The sequence below is a fragment of the Felis catus genome, chromosome D4 (genome assembly GCF_018350175.1).
Source record: "Felis catus isolate Fca126 chromosome D4, F.catus_Fca126_mat1.0, whole genome shotgun sequence".
NCBI classification, from domain to species: Eukaryota; Metazoa; Chordata; class Mammalia; order Carnivora; family Felidae; genus Felis; species Felis catus.
In genome coordinates, this window is record NC_058380.1 from 73,963,198 (window position 1) to 73,990,848 (window position 27,651).

Consider the following 27,651-nt stretch of genomic DNA (forward strand, 5'->3'; position numbering starts at 1 on the left):
GTCCAGAAGGATCTGTGCTCACTGCAGAGGAAGTCCTTACAAATGGATTCATCTGATGATACTCTTTGGCGCCTGGCTGCTTTCACTTAGCATAATGTCTGTAAGACACATACACGTTGTATGTATCAGTTATTCTTTCTTTTTTTACTGCTGAGCAGTATTCCATTGTATGAAAATACCCCTGTTTAGCCATTTGCTTGTTCATTTCAGTTGTTTCCCATTTTAGGCTCTTATGACTGAACCTGCTATGAAAGTGTTTGTAGGAGGCTTTTTGGGGACATATGTGTTTATTTTTCATGGGTAAAATACCAAGGAGTAAAATTGCTAGGTCATAGGGGAGAGTGTGTTTAACTCTTTAAGAACTTACACACCATTTTCCAAAATGGCTGTAGCATCTTACGCTCCCGCCAGCCACATATGGGAGTTCCACTTCCTCCACATTCTTGCCAGAGTTTGTAGGCGATGGGCTGTTTAATTCTAGCTGTTCTGGTGAGTGCTTACTGGTCATTGTGGTGTTAATTTGTATTTCCTTGATGACCAATGATGTTGAGCATGCTTTCTTCTGCATATTGGCCATGTGTGTATTTTACTCTGGAGATTGTCTAAAGTCTTTTGCCCATTTTGTGGTTGGGTTGTTTGTATTATTAAATTGTAAGGGTTCTTGGGGCACCTGGGTGGCTCAGTCAGTTGGGCGGCTGACTACAGCTCAGATTGTGATCTCGCGGTCTATGAGTTCGAGCCCCCCGTTGGGCTCTGTCCTGAGAGCTCAGAGCCTGGAGCCTGCTTCAGATTCTGTGTCTTCCTCTCTCTCTGCCCCTTCCCTGCTTGCTCTCTCTCTCTCTCTCTCTCTCTGTCTCTCTCTCTCCGTCTCTCTCTCTCCGTCTCTCTCTCTCTCTCTGTCTCTCTCAAAAAATAATAATAAAAAAATTTTTTTAAATTGTAAGAGTTCTTTATACATTGTAGAGCCAGGTCTTGTATCAGGTATATGTACTATGAATATTTTCTTGCAGTCTTCAACATGCCTTTTGATTTTCGTACAGTATCGTTCGATGAGTGGTTTTTAATTTTTATAAAGTCTAATTTACCAATTTTTTCTATGGCTAGTGCTTTCTGGGTCCTACCCAGAATATCTTAACTACCTCAAGATTGTGAGCATCCTTAATTATCTTTTGGAAGCTTTAAAATTTTAGCCTTTGCATTTAGGTCTGTGATCTTTTCAAGTTAACTTTTGTGAATGGTGAGAGGTAGGAGTTGAGATTAATTTTATCCCATACAGATATCTGGTGGTTCCATCATTTGTTAAAAGGATTGTCCTTTCCCCCATTGCATTGCATTGAATTGACAATCAGTTGAATGCATAAATATGTATGAGTTTATTTCTGTTCTGTCGATTTATTTATCTATGTTTATGCCAATATGGTCTCATTTACTGGAGTTTTATAGCCTTAAATTCAGGTACTCTCGGTTTTTCGACTTTGCTCTTTTTAAAAGAATATTTGTCAATTCTAGGAACTTTGCTCTTCCATATAAATGTTAGGGGAGTTTCTGATTCCCAATTTCGACCAAAAAATCCAACTGGGATTCTGTTTAGGATTACTCTGAATCTACAGACCAATTTAGAGAGAATAGACATCATCATAATATTGGCAATTCCAATCCATGAATGTGGTATATCTCTCCATGTATTTAGGTCTTTTTCTCTCAGCAATAGTTTGTATTTTTCAGAGTAGAGATCTTGTACATATTTCATGAAATTATCTCTAAGTACTTCATGTTTTTTGACACTGTTATGATTTTCAGTTTTCCAATTATTTATTGCTATTACATAAAGACATAATTTTTGTATATTGAATTTGTATCTTGCAGTTTTACTAAATTCACTTACTAGTTCTAATAACATTTTTACGAGTTTCTTAGGGTTTTCTGTATACATACTGATATCATTTACTAATAAATAACTTTGCTTCTTTCCAGTCTGTATTTTTTTGTTGTTTCACTGTACTGGTTAGGATCTTCCAGTGCAATGTTGAGTATAAAACTTCAGTGAGTATTTCTGCCTTTTTCATAATCATAAGGTTCAGTTTTTTATCATTAAGGATTATCATTTTCATTTTTAAGTATTATATTAGCTGAAGTAGGTTTTTATAAATGCCCTTTATTAGTTGAAGTTACCTCTTATTCCTAGTTTACTGAACTCTTCTGTCATAAATAGGTGTTTTACGTTTTTTTCTGTACCTGTTGAGATGATTCTATGATTCTCCTCTTTTATTCTGATAATGTGTATTACATGGATTGATTTATTGTCATTGTTCTTAAATAAGTCACAATGCCTATACTTTATTAAAACACATTAAGAGTATCAGAAAGTCCAACTCTGAAATGAACTGAAGAAACTTAAAATGTTGGAATGTTTCCTCTTTGTTTGGAGAGTGATTTTCTTCTTTGAAACTTATTTTTCTTGGAAAGGCATCTGAATTATTTTAAGACCTGGGGTAGTTTGTAGAGTTATTTGATCTCAAGAACATATTTTCTGATCACTCCTATCTAAAACTCCCCAGGATTTCACCTGGTTTTTAATATCACTCCCGCAACTGATTTCTCAAGGATAGGGAGCTACAATCCTAGAATTAGCAGAGCCCCGTGTTCAATCCGTGGTTTGATGATGATCATCATCATAATCAAGAAAATAAAATTCTTCTGGTGAAGTTTTTTTAAACAGTATTGAGGCATATCGTTACACAATACAGTGCCTGTATTTAATTTTTTTTAACATTTATTTATTTTTGAGAGACAGAGGCAGAGCATGAGCAGGGGAGGGGAAGAGAGAGATACAGAATCTGAAGGAGGATCCAGGCTCTGAGTTGTTTGTTAGCACAGAGCCCAACACGGGGCTTGAACCCATGAACTGCGAGACCATGACCTGAGCTGAAGTCGGACGCTCAACCGACTGAGCCAACCAGGCACCCCTAAAGTGCCTGTATTTAAAGTGTACGGTTTGATAAGTTTTGACCTATGTATGCACTCACAAAACCATCACTGCCATTAAGATAATGAGCATCTCATCACCCCTAAAGGTTTTTTTGTGCTTTTGTATAATCCCTTACTCACCACTTTCCCATCCCCAGGCAAACACTGATTTTCTTTCTGTTACTATAGATTAATTTGCATTTTCTAGCATATTGCATATGTGGCATCTTAGAGTATGTACCCTTTTTATGTGTGGGGGGAGGGTCTGGCTTCTCTCACTCACCATGGATTGTTTTAAGATTCATCCATGGTTACATGTTATCAGTAGTTCATTCCCTTTAATTGATGAGAAGTAGCTTTCCATTGGATAGATATAGATACCACAGTTTCCTTTATTCACTTACGGATGGACATTTGGGTTGTTTTTAGTTTAGAGCTAATACAAATAAAGCTTCTCAACGTTGGTGTACGTGTCCTTGTATGGACAAATGCGTTCATTAATCTTGAATAAATACCTAGGAGTGGAATAGCTGGATCATATGATACATGTGTATTTAACTTTTAAGAAAGAAGCCAACTGTTTTTCAAAGTGGTTATGCCATTTACATTCCAACCAGTAGTGTACATTTCTTTTTTGTAATGTCCTGGTCTCAGCTGGGTGTCAAGGTAAAACTGGCCTCTTAGAATGAGTTGGGAAGAATATTCCCTGAGTGTAGTGTCACTTAGGTTAAGCCGGTTAATAATCAAATCTCTACACCTTTTCAGGCTTTAGAAAAAAAAATACACTCGTTCTATCTAGTACTGAGAGACATTAAAATCTGCAACTGTAATTGCGGATATGCTGTGTCTCCCTTTAGTTCTGTCAGTTTTTGATTCATGTGTTTTGAAACCTTGCTTTTAGGTGCACACACTTGGGACCATTATGTTTTGACGACCCTTTAAAAATTGTTCAGTACCTTTATTTATTTCTTAATTTCTTTAACAGGTAATACCTGTTGTCCTGAAATCTACTTTATCTGATATTGATATAGCTGCTGCAGCTTGCTTAGAATTAGTGTTTGCATGGTGTATTTCTTTCGATCTTTTTGTTTTAATGTTTCTGTGTCTATTTGAAGTATGTACGTATAATTGGTTCTCACTCTTTTCTCTAGTCCGACAATCCCTGCCTTTTAAATGAAGTGTTTAATCCATTTACATTTAATATTATATATGGATATGGTTGGATTTTTGTATTTTGTAGTTCATATTTTTTATACTTTGTATATTTTGCCTTATATTTTTTCTAGTTGTCCCATCTCTTCTTATTGTTCATTTTTTCTTCTTTTCTTGCCTTCTTTAATATTAATCAAGAACTTCCAAAAAAATTTCCTTTGTTAGCTTTCTAGCTGTACTCCCTTTTTCTTTAGTGGTTCCTCTGTGGTTTGTAATATACATCTTTAATGTATTACAATCTATCATAAATTTAATTCATAACATCACACGTAACGTAAGAACCTTATAACAGTGTACTTCTATTTACTACTCTCCTGTCCTTTATGTTTTTACCATACATCTATGTCTACATAAGTTATAAGCCCAATAATTTTTTTGCTTTAAACAGTCTATTATTTGTTAATTAAGAAATGAGAAAATGCCTTTTATATTTTCTAACATATTTACCATTTCCTGTGCTTTTCCTTTCTTTGTATAATAAATCTGAATTCCATCTATAATCATTTTCCCTTATTTCCTGAAGAACTTCCTTTAACATTTTTTCTATTGTAGGTCTGTTGGGGAAAGATTCTCTTACTTGAAGATGTTTTTATTTTACCTGTTTCTTTCGATGGATGTTTTGTCTGGATATGAAATTCTAGGTTGAGATTTTTTTTTTTTCCAGCACTTTAAAAGTGTCACTCTTTTATCTTCTGGTTTATGTTTCTGGTGAGAAGTCAGAGATCATTCTGATTGTGATTCTATATTTAATGTGTCTTTTTGTCTGGGTGCTTTTATTTTTTTTTTTTAACGTTTATTTATTTTTGAGACAGAGACAGAGCATGAATAGGGGAGGGGCAGAGAGAGAGGGAGACACAGAATCGGAAGCAGGCTCCAGGCTCTGAGCCATCAGCCCAGAGCCCGACGCGGAGCTCGAACTCACGGACCGCGAGATCGTGACCTGAGCTGAAGCCGGACACTCAACCGACTGATCCACCCAGGCACCCCTGTCTGGGTGCTTTTAAATATATCTACATATTACTGGTTGTTTTTTTTTTTTTTTTTTTTTTTTATCAGTTTGATTATGGCGTGTAGTTTTCTTTGTGTTTATCCTGTTTGGGGTTCACTGAATTTTTTGAATCAGTGGGTTTATATTTTTCATCAAATTTGGAAAATTTCAGCCATTATTTCTTCAAATATATTTTCTTAAATTTTTATTTTAGAGAGAGATTGAGCATGAGTCAGAGAAAGGGACAGAAGGAGAGAGAAAGAGAATGCTAAGCAGGCTCCACACTGAGTGTGGAGCTTGACACAAGGGCTTGATCGAGCCCATGATCCTGGAATCATGACCTGAGCCTAAATTAAATCGGACACTCAACTGCTGAGCCACCCAGGTGCCCCTCTGCAAATATTCTTATTACTCAATCTCTCTTTTCTCTGTTGTTGAGATTTTGTTTACATATATGTTAAACTGTTTGGTGATGAAGGTCTGTTCAGCTTATCATCCCTGTTTTCCCTTCGAGCTTCAATTTGGATAGTTTCTAGTATCCTGTCTTCAAGTTCACTGATCTTTTCTTCTCTAGTGTGCAGTCTGTTTTATTAGAAAAGCATCAAGTGAATTTATCATTTCAGCTATCCTAGTTTTCATCTCTGTAATTTCCATTTGGTTCCTTTTTATATCATGTCTTTTCTCATTATGTGCATATTATCCTTTAAATCTTTGAGCATATTTACGAAAGCTGTTGAAAGGTCCTTGTCCACAAATTCCATCATTCCTGTCATTTCTGTATGTTTCTGTTGATGGGTATTTTTCTCTGGAGTATTTAGTCACATTTTCCTGCTTCGCCTCACAAGTAATTTTTTGTTCTGTGCTGCGCATTGTGATATTTGTTGAGCATCTGGATTTTGTTATCTTTCTTTGAAAGGTGTTAAATTTTGTTCTGGCAGGCAGTTAATTTACTTACAGATCAGCTTCATACTTCAAAGGCTTGTGTGTAAACTGTTAGGGTGGGTCTAGAGTGTTCTTATTCTAGGGTTAGAGTAATCCTAAGGCCTGACCTTTCTGGGTTTCAACTAAATGCTTGAGGTGTTCAGCAAGGTCTCTCTGCTTTGGCAGGTGGGAGCTCAGACATCTCCTACTCTCGTGAGACTTCTGAATCTGTTCTCGGCTCACTCCCCCCCTAGAAGCTGTTACCTTCCAGGCTGTGCAGAGGTTCATTCTGTACAAATCAGTTTGGCACCCATCAGACGCTTTAAGAGGCCCCTCTGCATATTTCTGGAGATCTTTTTTTTTTTTTTTTTTAATTCATCCCTTTTTGTTATTCTGTCCTGCCAATTCCAGCCATTGTCAGAATCCCTGAACCTGATCACTGTCTCCTCTGTTCACCCAGACTGCAGTGCCTTCTTTGGGCTCCACCCCTGTGCTGTGGTCCAGAAGGTCTCCAGGCAGAGACTGGAGTGATCTCACATCAGGTCTTCTGTCGTAAATCACGACCCTGCACTGCCTCCTGTTCCGCGTCTGAAAACTGTTGTTTTATGTATTTTGTCCAGCTTTATAGTTGAAGGAGGACAACTAGCCCTACACCAGGTAGTCCATCATGGCCGGAAGTGTAAGTTCTCTGGTTCTGTCTCGAAGACGGAAATCCCTGAGAAAGCGTTTCCAACCTAGACTCCTTTTGCACCACATCGTCCGTTCATTCCCGCCTCCGGCCGTTGAGCATGCTCTTCCCATTTGCCTCAGATGCATCTTCACCCTCCTCTGCCTGGTGAAGGTTTCAGGGAGACCACCTGGTCTATGTGGTTAACTTTTCTCGAATCTTTACATTCTCTGAATCTTTTTGTTCCCATTGAATTTTTCATTTTACAGAAAGGGGAGACCCCCGTGCTGTTATTTTTAAATATCTCCTATATATAAACATCTCACGTGTGTTCTTCATAAGGGCAGTCAGCCAGTCTGTCTGAAGCTCTTTGTTCTTTTCCCAGTGAGGGCTCAGGTAGGAATTCCAGCCTGATAACATTCCATGTGAGAAGGTCAACAGATGGAGCAAACTGCTGAGTGAAATGAATTAGGAGTCTGGGAAGTTCATCCTGCTTGGTCCGTACCTGCTGTGTGACCCTGGAGTGGTGCCTATACCTCTCTGAGCTCCGTGTGCCCCTCTGCCTTAGAGAGACCCCTGTGGCCAACCAGAGGGTAACACATGAGGTAGCTTCTCTTGTCCCCTCCTGGGCATCCCATCTTTGTTGTGGTCTGTTTAAGTGTGGTTCTGAGTTTTGCTTTTCTGGACATTGAGGCATTGGTTCTCTGATTCCATAATACCTCTTGAGCACTTCCTGTGTATCAGGGAATGTGCCTGGTCCTGAGTACATGGTTGGGCCTAACTGGCAGACTCTGTCCTCACAGAGCATTCAGGCTAATGGGGAAAGAGACCCCAACCAAAAGACCACAGCCTGTGTCATTATCATAGGTGGTGATCAGTTCTTAGAAGGGAAGTGGACGGGGGACTGAAAATGACCAGGTGAGGTGTCAGGGACGGTTACGAGAGGAAGTGATGCTCATGTGGAAATATGCAGGACCAGCACTAGTTACCCAGGCAAAAATTGGAGGGAAGATCATTCCAGGCAGAGGAAATAGCATGTGCAAAGGCCATGAGGCTTGGAAGACACAGAGGGTGTCCTAGAATGGGAAAACAAGAGATGAGCAGGTCCCAGGCCTGAAGATTTATTATGTCATGTGCTTCGTGGGTGTCCCTGAGCTCCCTGCCACAGGGAACGAGGGGTCTCTCACACAAATGGCCAGGATTTTGACATCAGGAATTGTAGACCATGGAAAGGTCTGATCAGAGGGTCTCCTAGAAACAGTCCTTCAGGGTACAGTCTGGGGCCTAAGAAAGAAAGCAAGTGTATTGCTCAGAAATTCTCTGTTCCTTGTGTCCAGGTTCCCAGCATGTGTGGGTTGAGGCCAAAGGGGACCACACGGCCTTGTGCAGAGGCCTCCTTGAGTAGCTGGCAAACATGAGCTCCTGTCCCATCCTGGCATGGACTTCCTATGCCACTGTAAACTTATTAAACATTCTGGGTCTCGGTTTCCTTATTCCTAAAAAATGTGAGTAACAGCTATTCACATTTGAAGAGCCATTTACCATTCAAGGTACTTCTGTGATTTTGTGTGTTCTTGGATCCTCACAAAATCCCTGTGAGGCTGGTCGCACAGAGGTGGGTGTCTCACTTTTATTGGTGGACATAAGGGGAACAGGTGGGGTACAAAGGTCAAGAGAGGGCAAGTAAAGAGTCCCAAGACCTCAGAGGCCAAAGGTGAGGGACCTGGGATCCAGAGGGGGCTTCGCTTTGCTCCATACTTAGTCCCCAAACTGCTTCAGGGAGATAGTAGGGAACTCAGAGATACGACTCTGGACACATGCCATGGAGTCTGATGTGTAGGTTGTTTGGGAATCGTGATACGACTCTGGACACATGCCATGGAGTCTGATGTGTAGGTTGTTTGGGAATCGTGAGATGAGCCGCTCTTTTGATTGGACTCCAGGACCTCCAAGGTCCTTGACTCCAAAAGGGAGAGAGAGAAGGAGGAAACTTAAAGAAGTGTCGTTCCCTACCCAGACCTCTGTAGTTTGGGATTAAGGAAGCCAGACTCTGGAGAATGGGAGTACAGAGAGTGGACAGACCTGTGTCCTCTGCGGGCTGCGGCCTTGGGGACTCCTCCTAGGACGGGCGGGTGAGGGCCTGCTTTAGGGGGCTGTGACTGGAGGGTCCCCCAGCTCCTGGCATGTGGCCACCACTGAACGAAGGAGGAGGTGACCCTCCAAGGGGGCAGCCTCCATCCTCTGAGCTCGTCTCAGTGTCTCAGGGTGGTGAATGAAGCACCGAAGACTGGCTTCCCTTGTGACCTTGGGTAAAGTCCTGCTTCCTGCTTCTCTGGGCCTGGGCTTCCTCATCTGTGCCAGGAATGGCCGACGGTGGAGGCCCAGGAAGTGCCTTTTTATTTTTTGGCTCTGAAAGCAGTGGGTGGAGTGGCTGAAGCCCAGGATGGATGGATACTGTCCTGCGGGCAGGAGTATAATGAAGCCCCTCCTGCACCCCCAGATGCAGGGGGGTGGTGACAGCGGCCTTCTTGGGCAGCTCTGCTGTGGCTGGGATGTTGTGTGTACCAGTTCCTGTGAGATCTATGAGCCCCCTGGCCAGCACCAAAGCAGTCCCTTCCCATGCTGCCTGGTCCCCTTTTCACCTTCGGAGGAAGAGTTGCAGGGGCAGACCCCCGCCCCTGTTCCTGTCCGTTTTAAATGTGGGGGTGTGGCCAGGTTCAGGGCTTGGCCACCTGGTAGTTTATGGCCCCGGGCAGGGCAGTGCGAAGGAGGCAGACCATTGCCTGCCCAGGACGGCCAAGGCAGTCGTAGACCACCTAGGGGTCAGCCCCCGGTTCTCAGTGACTCCAGCTCCTGCAGAGAATTCAGGTGAGGGAGGCAGGGGTTCTGGGAAATGGTGACCCAGACTTCCCAAAACACCACCAGGGAACTGCTGCCCTTACTTGAATTAAAGCGGCAGGGTACACTTAAGTGGTGTCCCCAAGGCAACAATACCGTCAGTGCCCAGGAGGCACCACAGAGCCTCTTCCCCTAAAATCCTGAGGCGACATTGAACCCCTCTGCTTTCGCCCCCCACCACCAGTCAACTCCAGCATGTCCCTGCCTGTTCGCTTTCTGTCATTACTTCTGAGCCAGGCTGCCTTGGCTTAGGAGCCAACGTTCTAGAAAATGCTCTCGTGCCCGGTTGACTAATTCACGTTCCCCCAAGCGCAGGTCATAGGCTGCGTTCATAGACGCTGAGAGCCTTGGGTGAGCCAAGGGTTATGGGTGAACTTCCCATTGAGCTGGTCAGTGGCCTCTGGGAAATTCTGAGTGTTAGCTGGTGATCAGGCTTCCCTCTAGGAGAAGCTGGGGAAGGTTCTAGAATCTTGGACTTTCTTAGGCTTTTGAGTAGAAGGGACGTCCTCTACCCGGTGGACGAAGAAGAGGTTTTGAACCTTGAGCGTGGGGTTCTGTGGCCCAAGAGGCCACTCACTCAGCCAGCTCCGAGGGCCCACGGGGACTGAGAGCATGACCCTCTCAGGTACCGCCCCTGGGTGGGAGCCACCGGACGATCCAGACACGGGCTCTGAGTGTTCACATCCGGAGGTCTCCCCATCTCCACGCTTCGTGGCAGCGAAGACCCAGACGAACCAGTCGGGGAAAAAAGCTCCGGCCTCCGTGGTCCGATGCGCCACCCTCTTACACCGCACCCCTCCAGCCACCCAAACCCAGACGTTCCGCACTCCAAATTCGGGATCTCCGGCAAGCAAGGCAACTGCAGGTACCAATGGCCTATGTTACCTTCACACTTCCTCCACTCCCTGCCCTTCTCTCCACCTGCCACAGCTGTGCCCGAGGTCACTGTTCCCTTGCAAGAGCGAGTGGCGGTCCCGTGGCTCTCTGGGACAGATCTGGGTTCCAGCTGTGCCTCTGGCTGGCTCTCACCCTGGTGAGCCACCTAGCCTCTCTGAGGCTAGGTTTTTTTTACCCTAAATCAGAGGGTTTGTATATGATGGTTTGCAAGCTTTTTTTTTTTTTTTTTTTTTTTTTTGAGTAGGAGAATATTTTTCCCAAAGTCATGGCCCAAGGTGTTAAATTGTTTTTTAATTGCCAACATTTGAGCATTAGGAGATTTTACATAAGGCGGTTGATTTCTAGCTGACATTGGAAGGTCAGTGGATGCCATCTCCAGTGTTTTTGAGTCCATGCAGAAAGGGGCTCTGCCTCCAGAAGGTCTGGACCCACTCCCCTGGAGGGCAACAGTTGGCTTTGGGCGGAGCCACAGCGGCCCCCTTGAATAGAGCTGTCCAGTATCCCGCAGTCCTTACCACTCCCTCCTGCCTCCCCAACACAGTGGCCGCGTGGCAGGTGTCATTCCTCATTGTGATCACACTGTTGTCTGTCTTGCATTCAGCCCGGTTCATCCATCTACATTGCCTGCCTGGACCCTCCTGGCATGAATTTGCATCCCCCGACTTTCTGAAAAACCCAATCTAAAAAGCTCATTTCTAGGAAGAGCTGCTCTCCTTGAAGCAGAGTGGTTGACCAGAAGCTCTGTTCTCTTAGCCTCCCCCTGCCTGGTACTACCTGGGAAGCCCCTCCCTGGGCCATAGCCTGGCAGGAAACCAGTGGATGCCAGCTGCAGTGTTTTCTTGAGTCCATGCAGAGAGGGGCGCTGGGTCCAGAAGGTGGACAGGCAGTGAAAGATACACAGCAGCCACTGCTCCCGGGAAAATGGATTAAGACACACTGGATGCTGAGTAGTGGCTGTCAGGACTCCTGATTCGTATCCGAGTGGAATGAGCCTTGGACTGACTGCCAGGATGTGTGGGGTGTAGGATAGAATGATGATGTGGTCCTTCTGGGACTATGGGCCTTTCATTGCCCACAAGAGGACCAAAGCCATCAGTTAAATACACAAGCGACCGAACAGGACTTTGTTACGCGAACCAGTAGCTTGGATGAGCGAAATAGCCAAGTGGTTGTCCTTTGCCTTTACTCTTTGATTCAGGAGGCTAATTTTGGGCAAAGATTTGGTTCTTAAAAACGTTTGCAAATAGGCTTATTGTGCCTAGGGTCTTCCAAAAGAGGAGTAAGCAGTCAGTCAACCTTGAAGGTAATGGTTTTCCAGGTACAGTGCTGAGAAAAGCCAATAGCCATTGTATTTTTTGCAGCAGTAGTCATAAATTGGTTGGAAACAGACTGGCCATCGTGGGCTCATTGATGATAAATATTGGCTCAACTCAATAATGGGATCCTGGCTTTCAGGTAGATCTTGCTTTTGCTCTTGACCTTGTGGCTGGGAGTTTTTACACCTGCGGTTTCTGCAGAAAATTGCCTGCAAGGGCCGCGTGGTCTATGTCGGCTCTCAGACCTCAGTGCCTCAGAGTTAAGTGTCCAGCAAGCTATGGCATGTGCCTCTGGCTGCCTTCGTGTGACCTGGGAGAGTTGCGGTGGAGGTCACAGAGCAGAGGAGGTCAGGTTGTGAACAGGAATCTGCATGTCAGAGTTGGAAGTTGTCCTCGCCCTTGACCATGGTAGAAGGCCGTGCTCTGTGTACGTGCCTGCCTGTGCATGAGACTTGACCCACAGCGCCACCCTCTGGTTTCCAGGCCAGAGGTGCTGACGCAGGGATCGCTGGTCAAAATTTGCATCTGCAGTATGGGCTGAGCGGTAAAGGGGACTAATTGTAGGAGTGTGTAACCTTGGTGAGGCTGCGTGAAATTCCTCCACAGATGGGTAGCCATTGAGTGCATAAGGGTGAAGGTGAAGAAAGGAATCACTTCCTTACCCCCAGATCTTTTTAAAGAGAGCGATGCATCTGCCTCAGGAACGAACTCTCCTTATTCTGCCATCGGAGAAGCGAGGAGCACACCCAGCCCCGGAACTGGATGGCCTCACCTCCCTGTCTTTTCATCTATAGCGTGGGAATGACCATGTGAACCTCACAGGGCTGTCGGGAGGACTGTGGGAGACCACAGGCGTAAGGTGTGCGGACCATGCCTGGTGCGTAGCAGGTGCTCAGTAAATGAGAGTCCCCCCACCCCGGTCCGCTAGACAAAGACTTAAGGGTCTTTGCCGACGTACAGATGGTACCTTGAGATGGGCTGCTGGGGAGCTGTCAGCCCAGGCATTTTACGGATACCTTCTGAAGAGTGGGTCTCCCTTGTGATGTTACCGATAGCCTCCGCAGAAAGGAGGCCATCTCAGGAAGTGTCGTTGGACTCAGGAGACAGGGCCCGTAGGAGCCACCTGTGGCTTCTTTCCCCATTACCCCATCATCTTCGGGAACCCTGGACCCCAGGGTCTGGGCACTTGCCCTCCTGACATAGGGTGGTCTGGGTGACTGGCATTTCCCAAAGTGGGTTCCGGGGATCGCCACTTTTGAGGGATTCTAGGAAACCTGCTATTTTTTTTAATGGGCTTCGGTGGCTAAATGTATTTGGGAAGGTTGGGTCAAACAAAGCTAAATGGGTCTCTTTCTGGTGGAGCTTTCTCAGAGCCTCTGTTGTTTCCCCTTAAGGACCGGGTCAGCTGCTCGTCCCAACTTGACTTGCTCTCAGGAGCCTTTATCTCCTGGAACGTCCAGCAGCCCTAGTGCCAAGAGCAACTGGGAAAAGCAGAGCTACCTTCTGGCTCAGATACTCTGTCTCAGGGGTGGGGCTGGGGACTAGACTCTGGTATGTGTCCTCCTGGTTGGACCCCGTGTCTTCACCCCAGAGTGTCCAGACAGCACCGGAAAGGCGCCACCTGTACACGGAGGTGCCCCGGGAATCACTGGAGGAGCCAGTCCCTTCCCCGGGATGAACTCTGACCAGGCCTCACCTGTCTTTGGGCTCCCGGGCTGTGGGGCTGCCCCCACTCTGCCCGACACACCTCCTCTCTAAGGATGCCCTCCGCCTGGCTTGGGGAGCTGGGGTCGGCCATCTGGCCCTCCTCCTCTGCCAGGGCCTCCACCAGGACACCGTCTGTCACATTGCCTGCTCGTGTGTGGAGCCTGAGGCAGCAGAACCTGGCAGAACGAGTGGTGGGCGGCAGGTCCAAGTTACTCAGTGTCGCCAGAGTGGCTCCTAAGGAGCCAAAGGTGGGAGACCCAGGCCCACCTGCCATGTGCCCGCTCAGCTGGATTTCATCCGTGCGCGCTCGGACGGGTCACGCACGCACGCCCCCGTGCCTGGCCCTCTGCCCCCTCTGGGTAGTGTGGGGGGGGGCGTCTCTTGGGGCCCTGACGAGGGATCAGGTGACTCAGGTGAGCCTGAGGAGCTGGGGTCTGGTTTGGGCTCCTGGGGCCCCTCAGCGTGCAGGTTCCCAGCATAAAGCCCCGGGCTCTGCCAGCCCTCGTGCCAGGGCGGTTCCGAGGTACCCTGGCCTCTACGTCCCCTGTCACGCCCTTCCCTTTGGCCCTCGTAGCACTAACCAGTCACCGCTGCTTTCTCTCGCTCTCTCCTGTCCCTACCCAGCAGAAAGCGCTTTCAGTCGGAGAGTAGAAGGCAAAGCACAAAACCACTTCGAAGAGACAAATAGCAGTTCCCAAAACTCCAGCGGTGAGTGTGCCCTGTGACGGCTGTCGCGCACTGTGGCGCCCAACCCTCCTGCCCACGGTGGCGGCAGGTGTTCTGGGCTGGGCTCCTCATGGTCCATGCTGGTGTTCTTGGGAGGAGATTGGGGGCAGGGAATCAGAAGGGGGTCAGTGTGAGGCAGAAGTGGGAAGGACCTTTTCTTCCAGGGGCCTCCCTCTGGGCCTCAGGAGCATCTCAGGGGTCTGTGACTCTTTGTCTCTCCCTCCTCCCCCTAACCCCAGAGACTACAGCCTTGGCTCCAATGGCCCCGGAGGAGTAAGACCGCTGGTGCTGTGTTTTTAGGGTGAACGTGGTCTTTCCAGGAGCGGCAATGGGGGTGCAGTTAGAACTATAGCCTGAGAGCCAGAGACTCTTGAGTTCTGGCCCCATTTTAGACCAGAGGCCCTCCAAAGGTACCCCTCAGGAGGTTTGTCTGAGGTTCCCGGTGGTGTTTTGGCGCCCCCTGGTGGCTTCCCCGAAGTACCTTAAAGCAGAGCAGCCAAAGGCTCCCCCAGTGGACCCACAGGAAGCCTAGCTAGAGCCGTGGGTGGTCACTAGCAGCCCCTGTCCAAAAAAAGGCACAGCAAGCCGGCCTGCACAGTGACAACCAGGGCAAGATGAGAAAAGAATTCTGATCCTTTGGTTACGTTAAGGCAGGGTACCTCCTTGCTTTCTTGCTCAGCTGAAGTTGAATTCACCAGAATAGGTGTTGGTCTGTCACCACCGAGGCCCAGGTGACTGTCAGTCCGGGCCTTTATGAAACAGCCAGGAGCCCAGAAGAACGCAGAGGCTTCTGCACAATTCAGTGAGCTCCAGCTTTGACCTGTAGTCCAAGTGTGAACCCCAGCTGCACCACCTGCGAGCTGGTGACTCGGGCCAGCCTCTTAATTTCTCCTCCGCTGTAAAGGCGGAATCAGTCGCGCACACGTCCCTGTGGTGGCGGACGGTCAGTGCCCCACAGAGATTCCGCGCTCACGTGGTAGGGTGGGGTGGTGGCGGTGGTCTTCAGTGAACCAGGTGGTACATGGGGTGCCCTGAGGAGAAGGAGGGGGGTGTGCTGTGGGAGCCCGAGAAGATCACCGTGATCCCCTAAACCCTGGAGAGCTGCTCACCCTTTTGGGACATGGCCTCCAGTCTCCAAAAGGTGAGCCCAGAAGTGACAGAGTGACTTGCCCCAGGCCACTCAGGAAGAGGTAGAGCCAGGACTGGAGCCGCCACCTCCCAGGGAGCCTTTCCTCCACAGTCAGGCTGCACCCCCTGCCTCTCCATCTTCCAGAACAGTCTCTCAGAACTGGGGCGGGGGACTGACGGGTGAATCGCTGCCGCCGGCAGCCAGCATTTATTGAGCGCTTACTACGTGCCTGGCGTGTGTTCAGAGCTGTATGTGTCTTATCTGTTTCCATCCTTACCACAGCCCTGGGTGTTGGGGGAGGAGGGTCAGTGTAATTGTGATCCCCATTTTCTGGATGAGGAAACTGAGGCTCAGGAGAGGTTGATCATTGGCCCAGGTTCCCAGTGTGCGAGGGGTGGTGCTGGGATCCCAGGCCTAGTCCCGCTGGCCCTCCCCTGCTGCCCTCTGCGTTTGAGGCTCACCTGACAACACCAGGAAGCAGGGGAAAGTTCCAGCAAGCAGAACCCTTCAAGGCACAGCACAGCCCTCCCTGCGGCTGCTCGGGTGTCCAGTGCCAGGATCTAGAAGCAGCTCCCAGCTCCCTGTCCTGCAGCAGCCACATACGGACATTTTCTCATTCGCGCGCTGTGGGCTCACTTTCTGGGAGTTGAGGGCGTCGTCGAGGCATGGCCCTGGCTGACCTTGCCCTGCCCGGTGCCCCGGCACCAGCCCCGAATGTGAGCCTGGCTCTCAGATATTCCTTCTCCTCTGAGCGCCCCAGTGGGCTCACTGCTTATTAAGAACAGAAGTGATGACAGTTATCTGAGAGCACTGGGACGGGAAGAGACTTAGCTAAACTGTTTCTCTTTTGCAGAAACTGCAAGTCCCCTGATTTCCAATCCTTTCCCTCTCCTACAGAGTAAGTGATGGTCCCATGGGGGGCTGGAGAGGGCAAGGCAGGGCAGGGAATGATCTCAGCCAGCCGCACCCAGCTGCACACTCTGGACCTCCCTAGAGCACCTGCCCTTTAGGCTGCCCTCGGGCAGACCTGACAGCCAGCAGAGGCAGGAGGAGGGCCCAGCCCCAGCGGGGAGGGGGAGTTTGGATGCGGGGCGGGCGGAGCCCTGAGCAGCCTGCCTCTGCCACCCGGGCCCTGGCAGGAACCCGGGGGGCAGCCTCAGGACACCTCTTCCGAGCCCATCTCAGCCTCCCCGTGCGTCTCTTCGTCACTCTTCTTCTTCCCCCTTCTTTCCTCTTCCTCCCTCTTTTCCCTGTGTCAGGCGCTGACTTGAGTGCTGGGGACACAGAGGTGGAAGCTCAGGCCCCCCCCCCCCCCCCCCCCCCGCCTATGTGGTCCCGTTCCCGCGTGTGCTGTTGTCCCTCCCGCCCGCCTGCTCTGTCTTCCCGGTCCTCACCCTGTCCTGTTTGCTCTTGCCTCTTCTGTGGCTTTCTCCACTTTCCGCCTTTCGCTCTCGCTTATTTTCCACCCCCTTTACTGCCCTCTGTGTTCTTTGCCTTGTTTTCATTCATTCATATACTCGTTTGTTGGCTCACGGCGACGTCTGTGCAGAGGGTGGGCTGTGGAGCACGCGAGACATGGTCTCTGCCCCCGGAGAGCACTCGGTCCGTTAGTGTCGCCCCCTCCCCGTCCCCAGTGCCCAGAACAGTGCCTGACACACAGTAAGCACTCAATAAATGTCTGCCTGGTTGGATTAGACGGTCTGTTTATCCGCAAGTCCCCCTCGGGATTGCTTCTGCCCCCGAGCCAGTCCCTCGCTAGTCAGTGACGGGGGCGGGCAGGCGGGGCCCAGAGCCCCAGTGTGTGTCTGGGTTCCCATTTCCAGGGCATCCTAGGTGGTTCTGCCCCTAACACGGCCTCGTTTCTCCCCCTCCCGCCCCAGAGCCCTACACCTGTGGCGCCTGTGGGATCCAGTTCCAGTTCTACAACAACCTGCTGGAGCACATGCAGTCCCACGCAGGTAAGGGAACCGACAGCCGCCTCCCCCCGGGTGCTGTCCCCGTTAGTCCCCTCCCTCATGGCCTGCCCGAAGGCCCCCTTTCCCGGAAGTGGAAGTGGCTGCAGGACATGGGACCTGCCCTCAGGGGGCCCCGGGGCCTCACAGGGGAGGTGTGTACCTGGGAGGTGAGTGCACAGAGAGGGGCACGAGCTAAAGAAGGCTTCCTGGAGGCTGTAGCTCTTGAGCTGAGCCTTAACGCCAGATAGGAGCTGACCATGAGAGACGTCAAGGTGTGGTTTGAGATCTCGGGCGAGCAGAGGCAGGAGAGGTGCATTCGCCGTCACACTGTCCCACACTTGACGGCCGCCGTCCTGATGGAGCACACCCCGGTCCCCTGGAGGGGCGGGGAGGGTGCACATTGACAGGCCCCACCCTGATTTCGGGGTCTGCAGGTCCCAGGCGGGGCCTGGTCTCAGCACCTGTGACAGGTCCTCAGGCCGCGTGTCCAGGGAGTACATGGAGAACCAGTGGTGCGGGGCTGCAGGCTGGTGACTTGCTGTCTAGGTGACGTTTTTTTCAGCTCTTCTGCCACCTTCCAAGTTCGTGGGATTGACCCCCTTCTCTAAACCATTCTGCCTTCAAAGCCAAGCCTCCCGTTGTAGGGTTTTTTCACTGTAGCGCCTTCACTTCTGTTCTACTTCCTGTCTTAAGGAGATGCTCAGTGGTTTAACATAATCACTTGCTTCTCGGGTCACATCACAGCCTAATGTAAGTGGCCTGGTGGGGTGGCCTTGAACACAGTGATTCTGGGACCGAAGCAGAGTTCCTTCCTTCGCATGGCTCTGTCCTCCCCTGGCTCCTCAGAGCCTCTCTCTCGGACTGGGCGGCGGGGAGAGAAACACTTCCTCCTTTACCACTTTGGATCACAAGTGACACATGTCATATGTGCTCAAATTCCAGAGGCGGGAGCACGCCCAGAGCCATTGTCCAGGGACAGCCTGGCACTCTGCAAAGGGAAACATGAACCTGAGGGAGGCAGCCAGCTGTCCTTGCCGCCCCTGCCCCAGGTAGTCCTCGGGAGGCATTGGAACCGCTGAGAGAAAAGTGCCTGACGTGCCGCTTCAGTGACGGTAGTTTGCTGTTGTTTCGACAGTTATTACCGTTGCTTGCACCTCTCTTGGGTTTGCACATCTTTCGTAGAATCTCTCAGGTCTGTTCTGACTTGCGCAGAGGAACACAGGACTGGACTCTCATGTCGGCTAGGGACTGTTCTCTTGGTGAGACCTCTCGTTTTTTGGCATTTATTCATTTCTTCACTTCTTCGTTGGGTGTGTGCTGTCCCCCAGGCGCTCATTCATATGCTCTCTGGTGGGGGGAGTTACTATTTATTTCTGGTGAACTCCTCTAAAAGCAGACAGAGCTGGATTGGCAGCTAGGACCTGTGAGCCAAAAGTTCTGATGTGCCTCCTTTTGCCACGTGACCCAGGCAGGAAACTCGTCCCCCTCTCTGAGCCTTCTCCATCTCAAAAACAAGGGCATGCAAACCTGTGATCTCCGGCTGCCTTCCTGGAAGTCTTCGGGTGCCTCACGTCTCCTGTTTGCCTTTACCATCAACCGTCCTTGGCCGTGGAAGGTCTTGAGTGCCAGCTGAAGGCCTTCAGACCTGACCCTGTGTGAATCAGTAACAGTATATACCTTTTGGACCTGAGACTCCCACAGTCCAAGGTCCGTGTATTCCTCTTCTAAAACCCAGACCCTCCACCTGCCCCCCCACCCCACCCCCAACCAACTTTGGGAAGCTGAGGCTAATTAGGGAAGAGTCTGGGAGGCCGCCCTTCCCTATTCCTCAGGCAGTTGGGTGGAGGCCATTAAAATGCAAATCAAGGCTGTGCCCTGTGGCCCTGTGTCTCCCAAGCATCCCGACTTGTTTTCTAGGGAGAGCTTTGGGCTGCTTTGTTCTGGTCCAGTGCTGGCAGAGAATACCTCGCTGGCAATCCGGTGCAAAGCCAGCCTGAATCCCAGCCAGGCTGAGTCGGGATTAAAGGATTGACTCCATAGAGAAAAATTAAGCGTCATGATCTGTGCAGTTCACAGTGTCGCTGATAAGGGGGATCAGCCTCGAATAACACCAATCTCATTAAGAGCCTGCTGAATGGCACAGGGTAATTCCCCCTAATAAACTTCTTTTCTGTGCTGTAGGAAAATTTGTCTTGCCCCTGGTGACAGTTCAAGAGCATGTTTTGGCAGTGGTAATACCGGAGATCGCTAACATTTAGTGAGCAATTACTATGTGTCCAAAAAGGTGACTTCATCCCATCTCCTGAACAAGAGGACGTTATCATCCCCACTATATAGATGAAGAAATTGAGGCTCACAGAACATAATCACCGGCCCAGAGTTGAACAGCTTGTAAAATGTAACATCATTTGAGCTCTTCCTTGGGTGCCAGACCTTATTCTAAGACTTTCACGCATGTTGGCTCATTTACTCCTCAGAACAGCCTTCTGAGTTAAGTGTCCCTATTAGCTCCACTCAAGAGATCTGGAAATCGAGGCACAGAAGAGCTGAGTAAGTTACTCAGAGCTGTGCAGCCACAGTGTTAGACAGGGATCGTGACCCTCGCGGTGAGCTCCAGAGCCTGTACTCATGACAACCACTCTCTTCAGCCGGGTACGTGGACGGTTCCCGGAGATGGAAGTCCTCTCAGAGGTCACCTTTGCCAGCCTCTTTTTAAAGTAGTTCAGGAGGACCTAAGCCAGAAGAGGCACGGGGACGTCCCCCGGCAGCACACAGGTTGGCCGTTGGGGGGTTAGGATTTGGGAATGGCTACCCTTGATTTCTGGAACCGTTGGAGGTGTTTCACCTCCCTGGGCCTCAAGCATCTCATCTGTGAAGTGGGCTAATCAGTGCCTTCACAGGCTGCATGAGGGTTCTGGAGGTGTGACATATGTCAAATATTGAGGGTTGTGGTACGTTCGCGGCTACCGAACAACCACAGGTGTCTCTTTTCCCGTCCTCTGCCGGGAACAACTACTTTCTCCTTCCTGCAGTGGTCCCTCCCTGGGATATGGCCTTGATTCCGGCTTGGGACCCGGCCACGAGCAGATGCGGGTACACGTGTGCGTGTGTGTCTGTGGTACTTAGGGGATAGCCACACCGAGTCCACCTTATTTTCAGCTCAAGCTATAAATCAAGGCTTTTGGGGGGGCATTTGCCAAGTACCTCCCCCATGTCAGGAGCAGTATTGGTGGGATATGGAGAAAAAAGTTTTTTTAGTCAACTAGTACCAGACGTTGTTATCCACTGCTAGGTTGAGTAATCTCGATTCCAGGTCCTGCAAAAAGGCAGAGAATGAGGAAGTCACCCTGGGGCTTTGCCCCAACCTCAGCATTTTGGAAGAGGAGGGGAAACTGAGGCCCATAGGGTTGAAGTGACTAGCTGAAGCTCACACCCCACAGCCGTGGCAGAGCCGGGTTCACACCCGGGGCCTTCAAACCCCTGTCCCCTGGTGGAGAGAGTCCACAAGGACAGCTGCTGGTTTCCATTTTCAAACTTGTGTTTCCCCCTTTTAAATGCAGTATCTACTCATTAAAAGAAATTGGGAACCTGGCAGGGAAATTGGCAAGTGAAGGATCAGCCATCATCTCACTACTCAAGAGCTTAACCGCTGTTGTTACTCTTTCAGTGGGTTTCTTTTCCGTTGTTTAAAAACTGGGTTTATGAAGATATAATGTGCGTGAATGGAATTCACCAGTTTTAAGAGTGCGGTTTGATCATTTTGACAACTGGTAGCCATTGAATCTATCAAGATGTATCACGTTCACCATCCACCCCCCAAGTTCCCTCCTGCCTCCTTGTAGCCAGTTTCCTCCCCGACCCCAGCCCTGGCAACTACTCTCTGCTTCTCTTGCCAGAGTTTTGCTTTTACTGGAATTTTATATAAATGGAATTATATGGCATTTCGTTTGTTGTGTCTGGCTTCTGTCAGCGTACTTTTGAGTTCAATCCATGTTCTGTGTTATCAGTAATTCCTTTTTATTTCTGAGTAGTACACCGTTGTTTAGATATGCCAGAGTTTGTTTATCCAGTCACCAATGGATGGGCATCGAAGTTGTCTCCAGTTTGGGGCTATTGTGAACAAACCTGCTGTGAACGTTCAAATACACGTTTCTGTGTGGACGTGTGTTTTTTATCTCTATTGGGTATATCGCTGGGAGTGGAAATTCTGGGTCACATGATCACTCGTGTTTGGGAATTGCCAGACCGTGGGGTCTGATTTCTCCACATTTGCTCAGGGTACTTGCAGTTACCTGACTCCTTGTTTTAGCCATCCGAGTGTGTGGGAAGCGGTATTTCATTGTGATTTTGATTTGTATATTCCTGCTGACTAATGACCTGGAACGTTCTGTCGTGCTTATGGGCCATTTGGATATCTTCCGTAGAGAAATGCCTATTCAGATCCCTTGCCCATTTTTAAATTTTTTGTCTTTTTAGTATTGAATTGTCAGTGTTGTTTACACATTATTCTAGATCCAAGACCTCTGTAGATACATGATTTGCAAATATTTTCTCCCATTTTGTGGGTTGTCTTTTTACTTTCTTGATATTGTCCTTTGAAGCACAGAAGTTTAAATTTTGGTGAAGTCCACTTTTTTTTTAACGTGTGTTTATTTTTGAGAGAGAGAGAGAGAGCAGGGGAGGGGCAGAGAGAGAGGGAGACACAGAATCCGACGCAGGCTGCAGGTTCTGAGCTGTCAGCACAGAGCCTGATGTGGGGCTTAAACTCATGAACCGTGATATCATAACCTCAGCCAAAGTCAGACGTTTAACCGACTGAGGCATTCAGGTGCCCCCATTTATTTTTTCTTTCACTGTGTGTGCTATTGGTGTCTTATCTAAGAAATCAGAGTGTTACCTTTTACATTTATGACTGTATTTCATTTTGAGTTAATTTTTGTATGTGTTATGAGGGGAAGGGTCCAGCTTTATTCTTTTGCATGTGGATATCCAGTTGTCCCACCGCCATTGACTGTTCTTCCCCTCATTAAATTGTCCCGGCACCCTTTATCAAAACTCAGTTTACCGTATGTGTGAGGGTTTATTTCTGAAATCCGAATTCTGTTCCGTCAGTCCGTTATGTCCTTGTGTCAGTACCACACTGTCTTGATTAATAATGTAGCTTTGCAGTTGTTTGGAAATCAGGAAGTGTGAGCCCTCCAACTTTGTTCTTTTTCAAGATTGACTTGGCTCTTCTGCGTCTCTTGCATTCCCACATGAATTTTAGGCTCAGCTTGTCAATTTCTGTAAAAAAAAAAAAAAAAAAAAAAAAAAAGCCAGCAAGGATTTTGATAGGGATTGTGTTAAATCTAGATTAGTTTGGGGAGTATTGCCATTTTCGCAGTATTAAATCCTCCCATCTATGAACATGGAATGTCTTTCTATTTATTTAAATCTTGGAGTTCTTTCAATCGTGTTTTTAGTTTTCCGTGTACAAATCTTGCACTTCCTTTGTAATTTATTGCTAACTTTTTTTCTTTTAGATGCCATTACAAAATGGAATTCGTTTCTTAATTTTGGGGGGGGTGCTCATTTGCTAGTATAAAGAAATAAAATTGATTTCTTTTTCACGTATGTTGATCTTGTTGCCGGCAACCTTGCTAAACTTACTTACTGGTTCTAATAGTTTTGTGTGTGTGCGGATTCCATAGGGTTGTTTATGCACACAATCACGTCATCTGCAGATAGAGATGTATTTTTTTCTTTCATTCCAATCTGGATGCTGGTTGTTGTTGTTGTTGTTTTTTTTTAATTTGAGAAAGCATAAACAGGAAAGGGGCAGAGAGAGGGGGACAGAGGATCTGAAGGGGCTCTGCGCTGACAGCAGTGAGCCCTATGTGGGGCTTGAACTCATGCACTATGAGATCATGACCTGAGCCAAAGTTGGACGCTCAACCAACTGAGCCACCCAAGTGCCCCTTATCTGGATGCTTTCTTAAATTATTATTATTTTTTCCTACTTGCCCTGTTTGGAATCTCTGATACATAATTGAATTAAAGCGATAAGAATGGATATTCCTGTCTCGTCCCTGATCTTAGAGGGAAAGTGTTCAGTGTTTAACCATTAAGTATGATGTTAGTAGTGGGTTGTTCATAGATGCCCCTCGTCAGGTTGAAAAAGTTCCTTCGATTCCTAGTTTGCTGAATGTTTTCATCGTGAAAGGGTAGTGAATTTGTCAAATGCCTTTTCTGCATCTTTTGAGATGATGATGGTTTTTTTGTTTTTTTGTTAGGATTGATGTGGCATATTCCATTGATTTTTGTATGCTGAACCAACCTTGTATTCCTGAAATAAATCCCACTTGTTCATGATGTTTAATCTGTTATATATATTGCTGGATTTGGTCTGCACTATTTTATTGAAGATGTTTGTGTCTGTAGTCAATAAGGGATAGTGGCCTCTGGTTTCTTTCCTTGTAATTGTTGTGTCTGATTTGGGTATCAGGATAATATTTACCTCATGGAATGAATTGAGAAACATCCCCTCCTCTTCTATTTTTGGGAAGAATTTGTGACCAATTCCCTTAACATACGATTAGAATTCACCAGTGAAACCTTCTGACTCTGGACTTTGCTTTCCTTTCTTTTTGTGGGAAGTATTTTGATTATAAATCAAACTTCTTCTTTAGGTCTGTTCAGATTTTCTATTTCTTCAGTTGGTTTTTGGTAGTTTAAGTCTTTCTAAGAATTTGTCTGTTGCATCCAGGTTATTTGATTCGTTGGAATACTGTTGTTCGTAGTATTTCCTTAAAATCTTTTTTGTTTCTATCAAGTCAGCAAACTTTTTTTTTTTTTTTTTTTTTTAAGATTTCCTTTATCAAGGTTCAGGAAGTTTCTTCTCTTCCTGGTTTCCTAAGAGTTTGTATCCTGAGGGAGTATTAAATTTTGTCACATTTTACTGTGCGTGTATATCCATGGAGGTTATGGAGGCTGTTTTTCTTCTTACTTTCTCTTTTAAAAAAAAAATTTGGGGGCGCCTGGGTGGCTCAGTTGGTTGAGCGTCCGTCTTCAGCTCAGGCCATGATCTCACGGTTTGTGAGTTCGAGGCCCATGTCAGGCTCTGTGCTGACAGCTCAGACCCTGGGGCCTACTTGGGATTCTGTGTCTCCCTCTCTCTGCCCCTCCCCTGCTCACGCTCTGTCTCTGTCTCAAAAATAAATTAAAAAAAAATTTTTTTTAACGTGTATTTATTTTTGAGAGAGAGAGAGAGAGAGCAAGCAGGGGAGGGGCAGAGAGAGAGGGAGACAACACAGAACCCCAAGCAGGCTCCAGGCTCTGAGCTGTCAGCACAGAGCCTGATGCGGGACTCAAACCCACAGACAGATCATGACCTGAGCTTAAGTCGTACGCTTAACCTAGACTGAGCCACCCAGGCGCCCCTTTTCTTACTTTCTCTTAGTGGAAAATTGCACTGATTGGATTTCTTTTTTTAACCTCAGCTTATGTTTCTGGGGTAAATTCCACTTAGTCATGATATATTATTTTTTATATTGCTCTATTTAGTTTGCTAATATTTGGTTAAGGATGTTTATGTGTATGTTTGTGAGGGATATTGGGTTATATATAGTTCTTCACCTGCAGTGTTTTTTTCTAGCTTAGGATCAGGGTAATGCCAGCCTCATAGAATGAATTGAGAGATGTTCTTATCTTTTTTTCTGGAATAATTGGTGTAGAATTTGTATTGCTTTTGCCTTAAATCTTTAGTCAGATTCTCCAGTGAACCCGTATGGGATTTTTCTTTGTGACTGGTTATTGAACTGTGAACTCAATGTCTGTAATAGATATAGGACTATTTCAGGTTATCTGTGTCTTCTTGAGTGAATTTGAGTATTTTGTATCTTTTAGGGTGTTTGTGTCACTTGAGTGGTCGAGTTTATTAGCATAAATTTGTTCATAATCATTTTAATGCCTCTGATATCTGTGTATGTATTGCTATCTCCTTCTTTCATTCCTGATACTAATAATTGGTGCCCTCTTTTTTTTTTTTTAACCTTTCTGGCTTAGAATTTTATCCATTTTCTTTATTTTTACAAAGAATCAGCTTTTAGTTTCATTATTTTTCTCTTTTGTATTTATCTATTTTCTATCTATTTTCCTTTTCCCAGGAAAAGGAACCCCAATTACACATATATACTAAACCGATAGTGTCCATGATCCGTTCATTTATTTTAAGCCTTTTACCCTTTTTGTTTTTCATGTTGGGTAGTTCTCTTGCTCTTTCTTCACTGAGTTTTTCTTCTGTGGTATCTGATCTTTTATTTCTTACTGTATGTTTGTTTTTTTTTTTAATGCTTATTTATTCTTGAGAGAGAGACAGAGACAGAACGTGAGCCAGGAAGGGACAGAGAGAAAGACAGAATCCAAAGCAGGCTCCAGGCTCTGAGCTGTTAACACAGAGCCCAACGTGGGGCTCCAACTCATGAACCACGAGATCATGACCTGAGCCAAAGTGGACGCTCAACCGACTGAGCCATGCAGGCACCCCCGATCCTATACTGTGTGTTTTTTAACTATACAGTTTATTTGTATATCTCCAAGTTCCACTTGGGTTGGTTAGTTTTTGTTAGGGGTGTTTCACATCTTCCATTGCTCTCCTGATGGTATTCATGTCCTCCTTCATGACTTTGAGCACAGTTCTGATATTTGTGACTGCCGCCGTAAGCTCCTTACTGGATGATTCCATCATCTCTGTCCTTTGTGGCTCTGCTTCTGATTGGTTTTTCTCCTGGCGATAGGTCATATTTTCCCGCTGTTTCAAATGCTTGATGCTTTTTCATTGGATAATTGACACTGTGAATTTTTATATTGTTAGGCATTAGATTTGGAAGAAGCACTGAACTTTGTTCTGGTTTACAGTTTAGTCACTTAGGACCACCTTGGTACTTTGGAGGCTGACTCGTATTAGGGTAGGTCTAGTGCCGCCCTTAATCTATGGCTAATTGTTGCCCCATAATGAGGGGACCCTCATTATTCCTCATGCATTGAGGTCTCCTTTCTGGTTAAGAGAATGCAATTTGTTTCCTTCTCCCCCCCCCCCCCCCACTCCCTGCTTTCTAGTGATTCTTTCCCCAGTCTTACGGAATTTGACCCTATGCTGGGGCAGGTGAGTATTGAGCAGACTCCAGGGAACCCTACTGAAGGTCTCCGGAGCTTTCTGTGTAACTCCCTCCTCTCTGGTACTTTTCCCTGTAAATTCTAGCTCCCTTGGGCCTTCTAAACATTGATTTTTGCCTCTTCAAATCCACAAGACCACTGGGCTCTGTGCCAGTTCCCTGTCCCTGTGCTGCAGCTTGGGAACGGTGTTCAGGCAAGCCGGGCCATCCTATTGCTTTACCACGGTTGTTCTTCTTTTTCCGGCTTACCTGTCTGAAAGCAGTGGTATGAGCATTCACAGTTGCTTGTAGCTGATGAACCACCACCACAGCAGGTCGTCCTTAATGGGTGGAAGTGAAAGTCCCCTCCCCGTCTATTTTTGATGCATAGATTTGTTTGTTACCTGACTTGCAAGTCTCAAATGCATAGATGAATAATGTGTACAAAACTGTGATGAGATCTTCCCTTCTCATTATGCATTTTCCCCTTGTTGTTAACAGTCTTCACATCCACCTGCCCTAGTGATTGTAATACGCTCCTTCCCAGTAGATGTCCTAGAGTTTCCTAATTAGCCCTTCAGGGCTGAACACATAGATATTGGGGTATCCTCTTCTCTCAGTATGAAAATTGTGGCCTTGGCCTCCAAGGCCTGATGCCTTTAATTGAGAAGGATGGAAGATGTCCGGCAACCTTGAACAAGTGTCACTGACCCGTTCGTATCCTCAGATTTGTGATTCTACCTGTAACATGATATTTCAGGGAAATAAACCCATAACAACAACAAAAACACAGAGAAACAATATTAGAATATCAGTTTAGGCAGGTGAGTTCATAGCAGAACAGTAATATTGGAAACAGCCCAGAAACTCAGCATGTGGTATGTAGTTAAGCAACCTATTGTATATCATGTGACAGAAGACTGTGTGGCCATTTGTAATGACAGGCATGTTACTCAGACCTTTTCCACTCAGAAATTACCCTATAGGGGCTCCTGAGTGGCTCAGTCGGCGAAACATCTGACTTTGGCTCACGTCATGATCTCACAGCTCGTGGGTTTGAGCCCCACATCGGGCTCTGTGCTGACAGCTCAGAGCCTGGAGCCTGCTTCCGATTCTGTGTCTCCCTCTCTCTCTCTG

At 47.2% G+C, this 27,651-nt stretch overlaps 1 protein-coding gene across 6 annotated transcripts in view; it reads left to right on the forward strand.

Moving 5' to 3' along the window:
- Positions 1-27,651, forward strand: part of ZNF618 (zinc finger protein 618) — a 184,410-nt gene that overhangs the window by 147,497 nt on the left and 9,262 nt on the right. For 2 of the 6 annotated variants that reach the window (XM_023242604.2, XM_045043518.1), the window contains 4 exons: positions 10,279-10,518; positions 14,198-14,281; positions 16,282-16,326; positions 17,309-17,386. In XM_023242604.2, coding sequence (XP_023098372.1) covers positions 10,279-10,518; positions 14,198-14,281; positions 16,282-16,326; positions 17,309-17,386 — 447 coding nt within the window. The remainder of the gene's footprint in view (positions 1-10,278; positions 10,519-14,197; positions 14,282-16,281; positions 16,327-17,308; positions 17,387-27,651) is intronic. The other 4 variants (XM_023242606.2, XM_023242607.2, XM_023242608.2 and 1 more) reach the window with 3 other exon arrangements.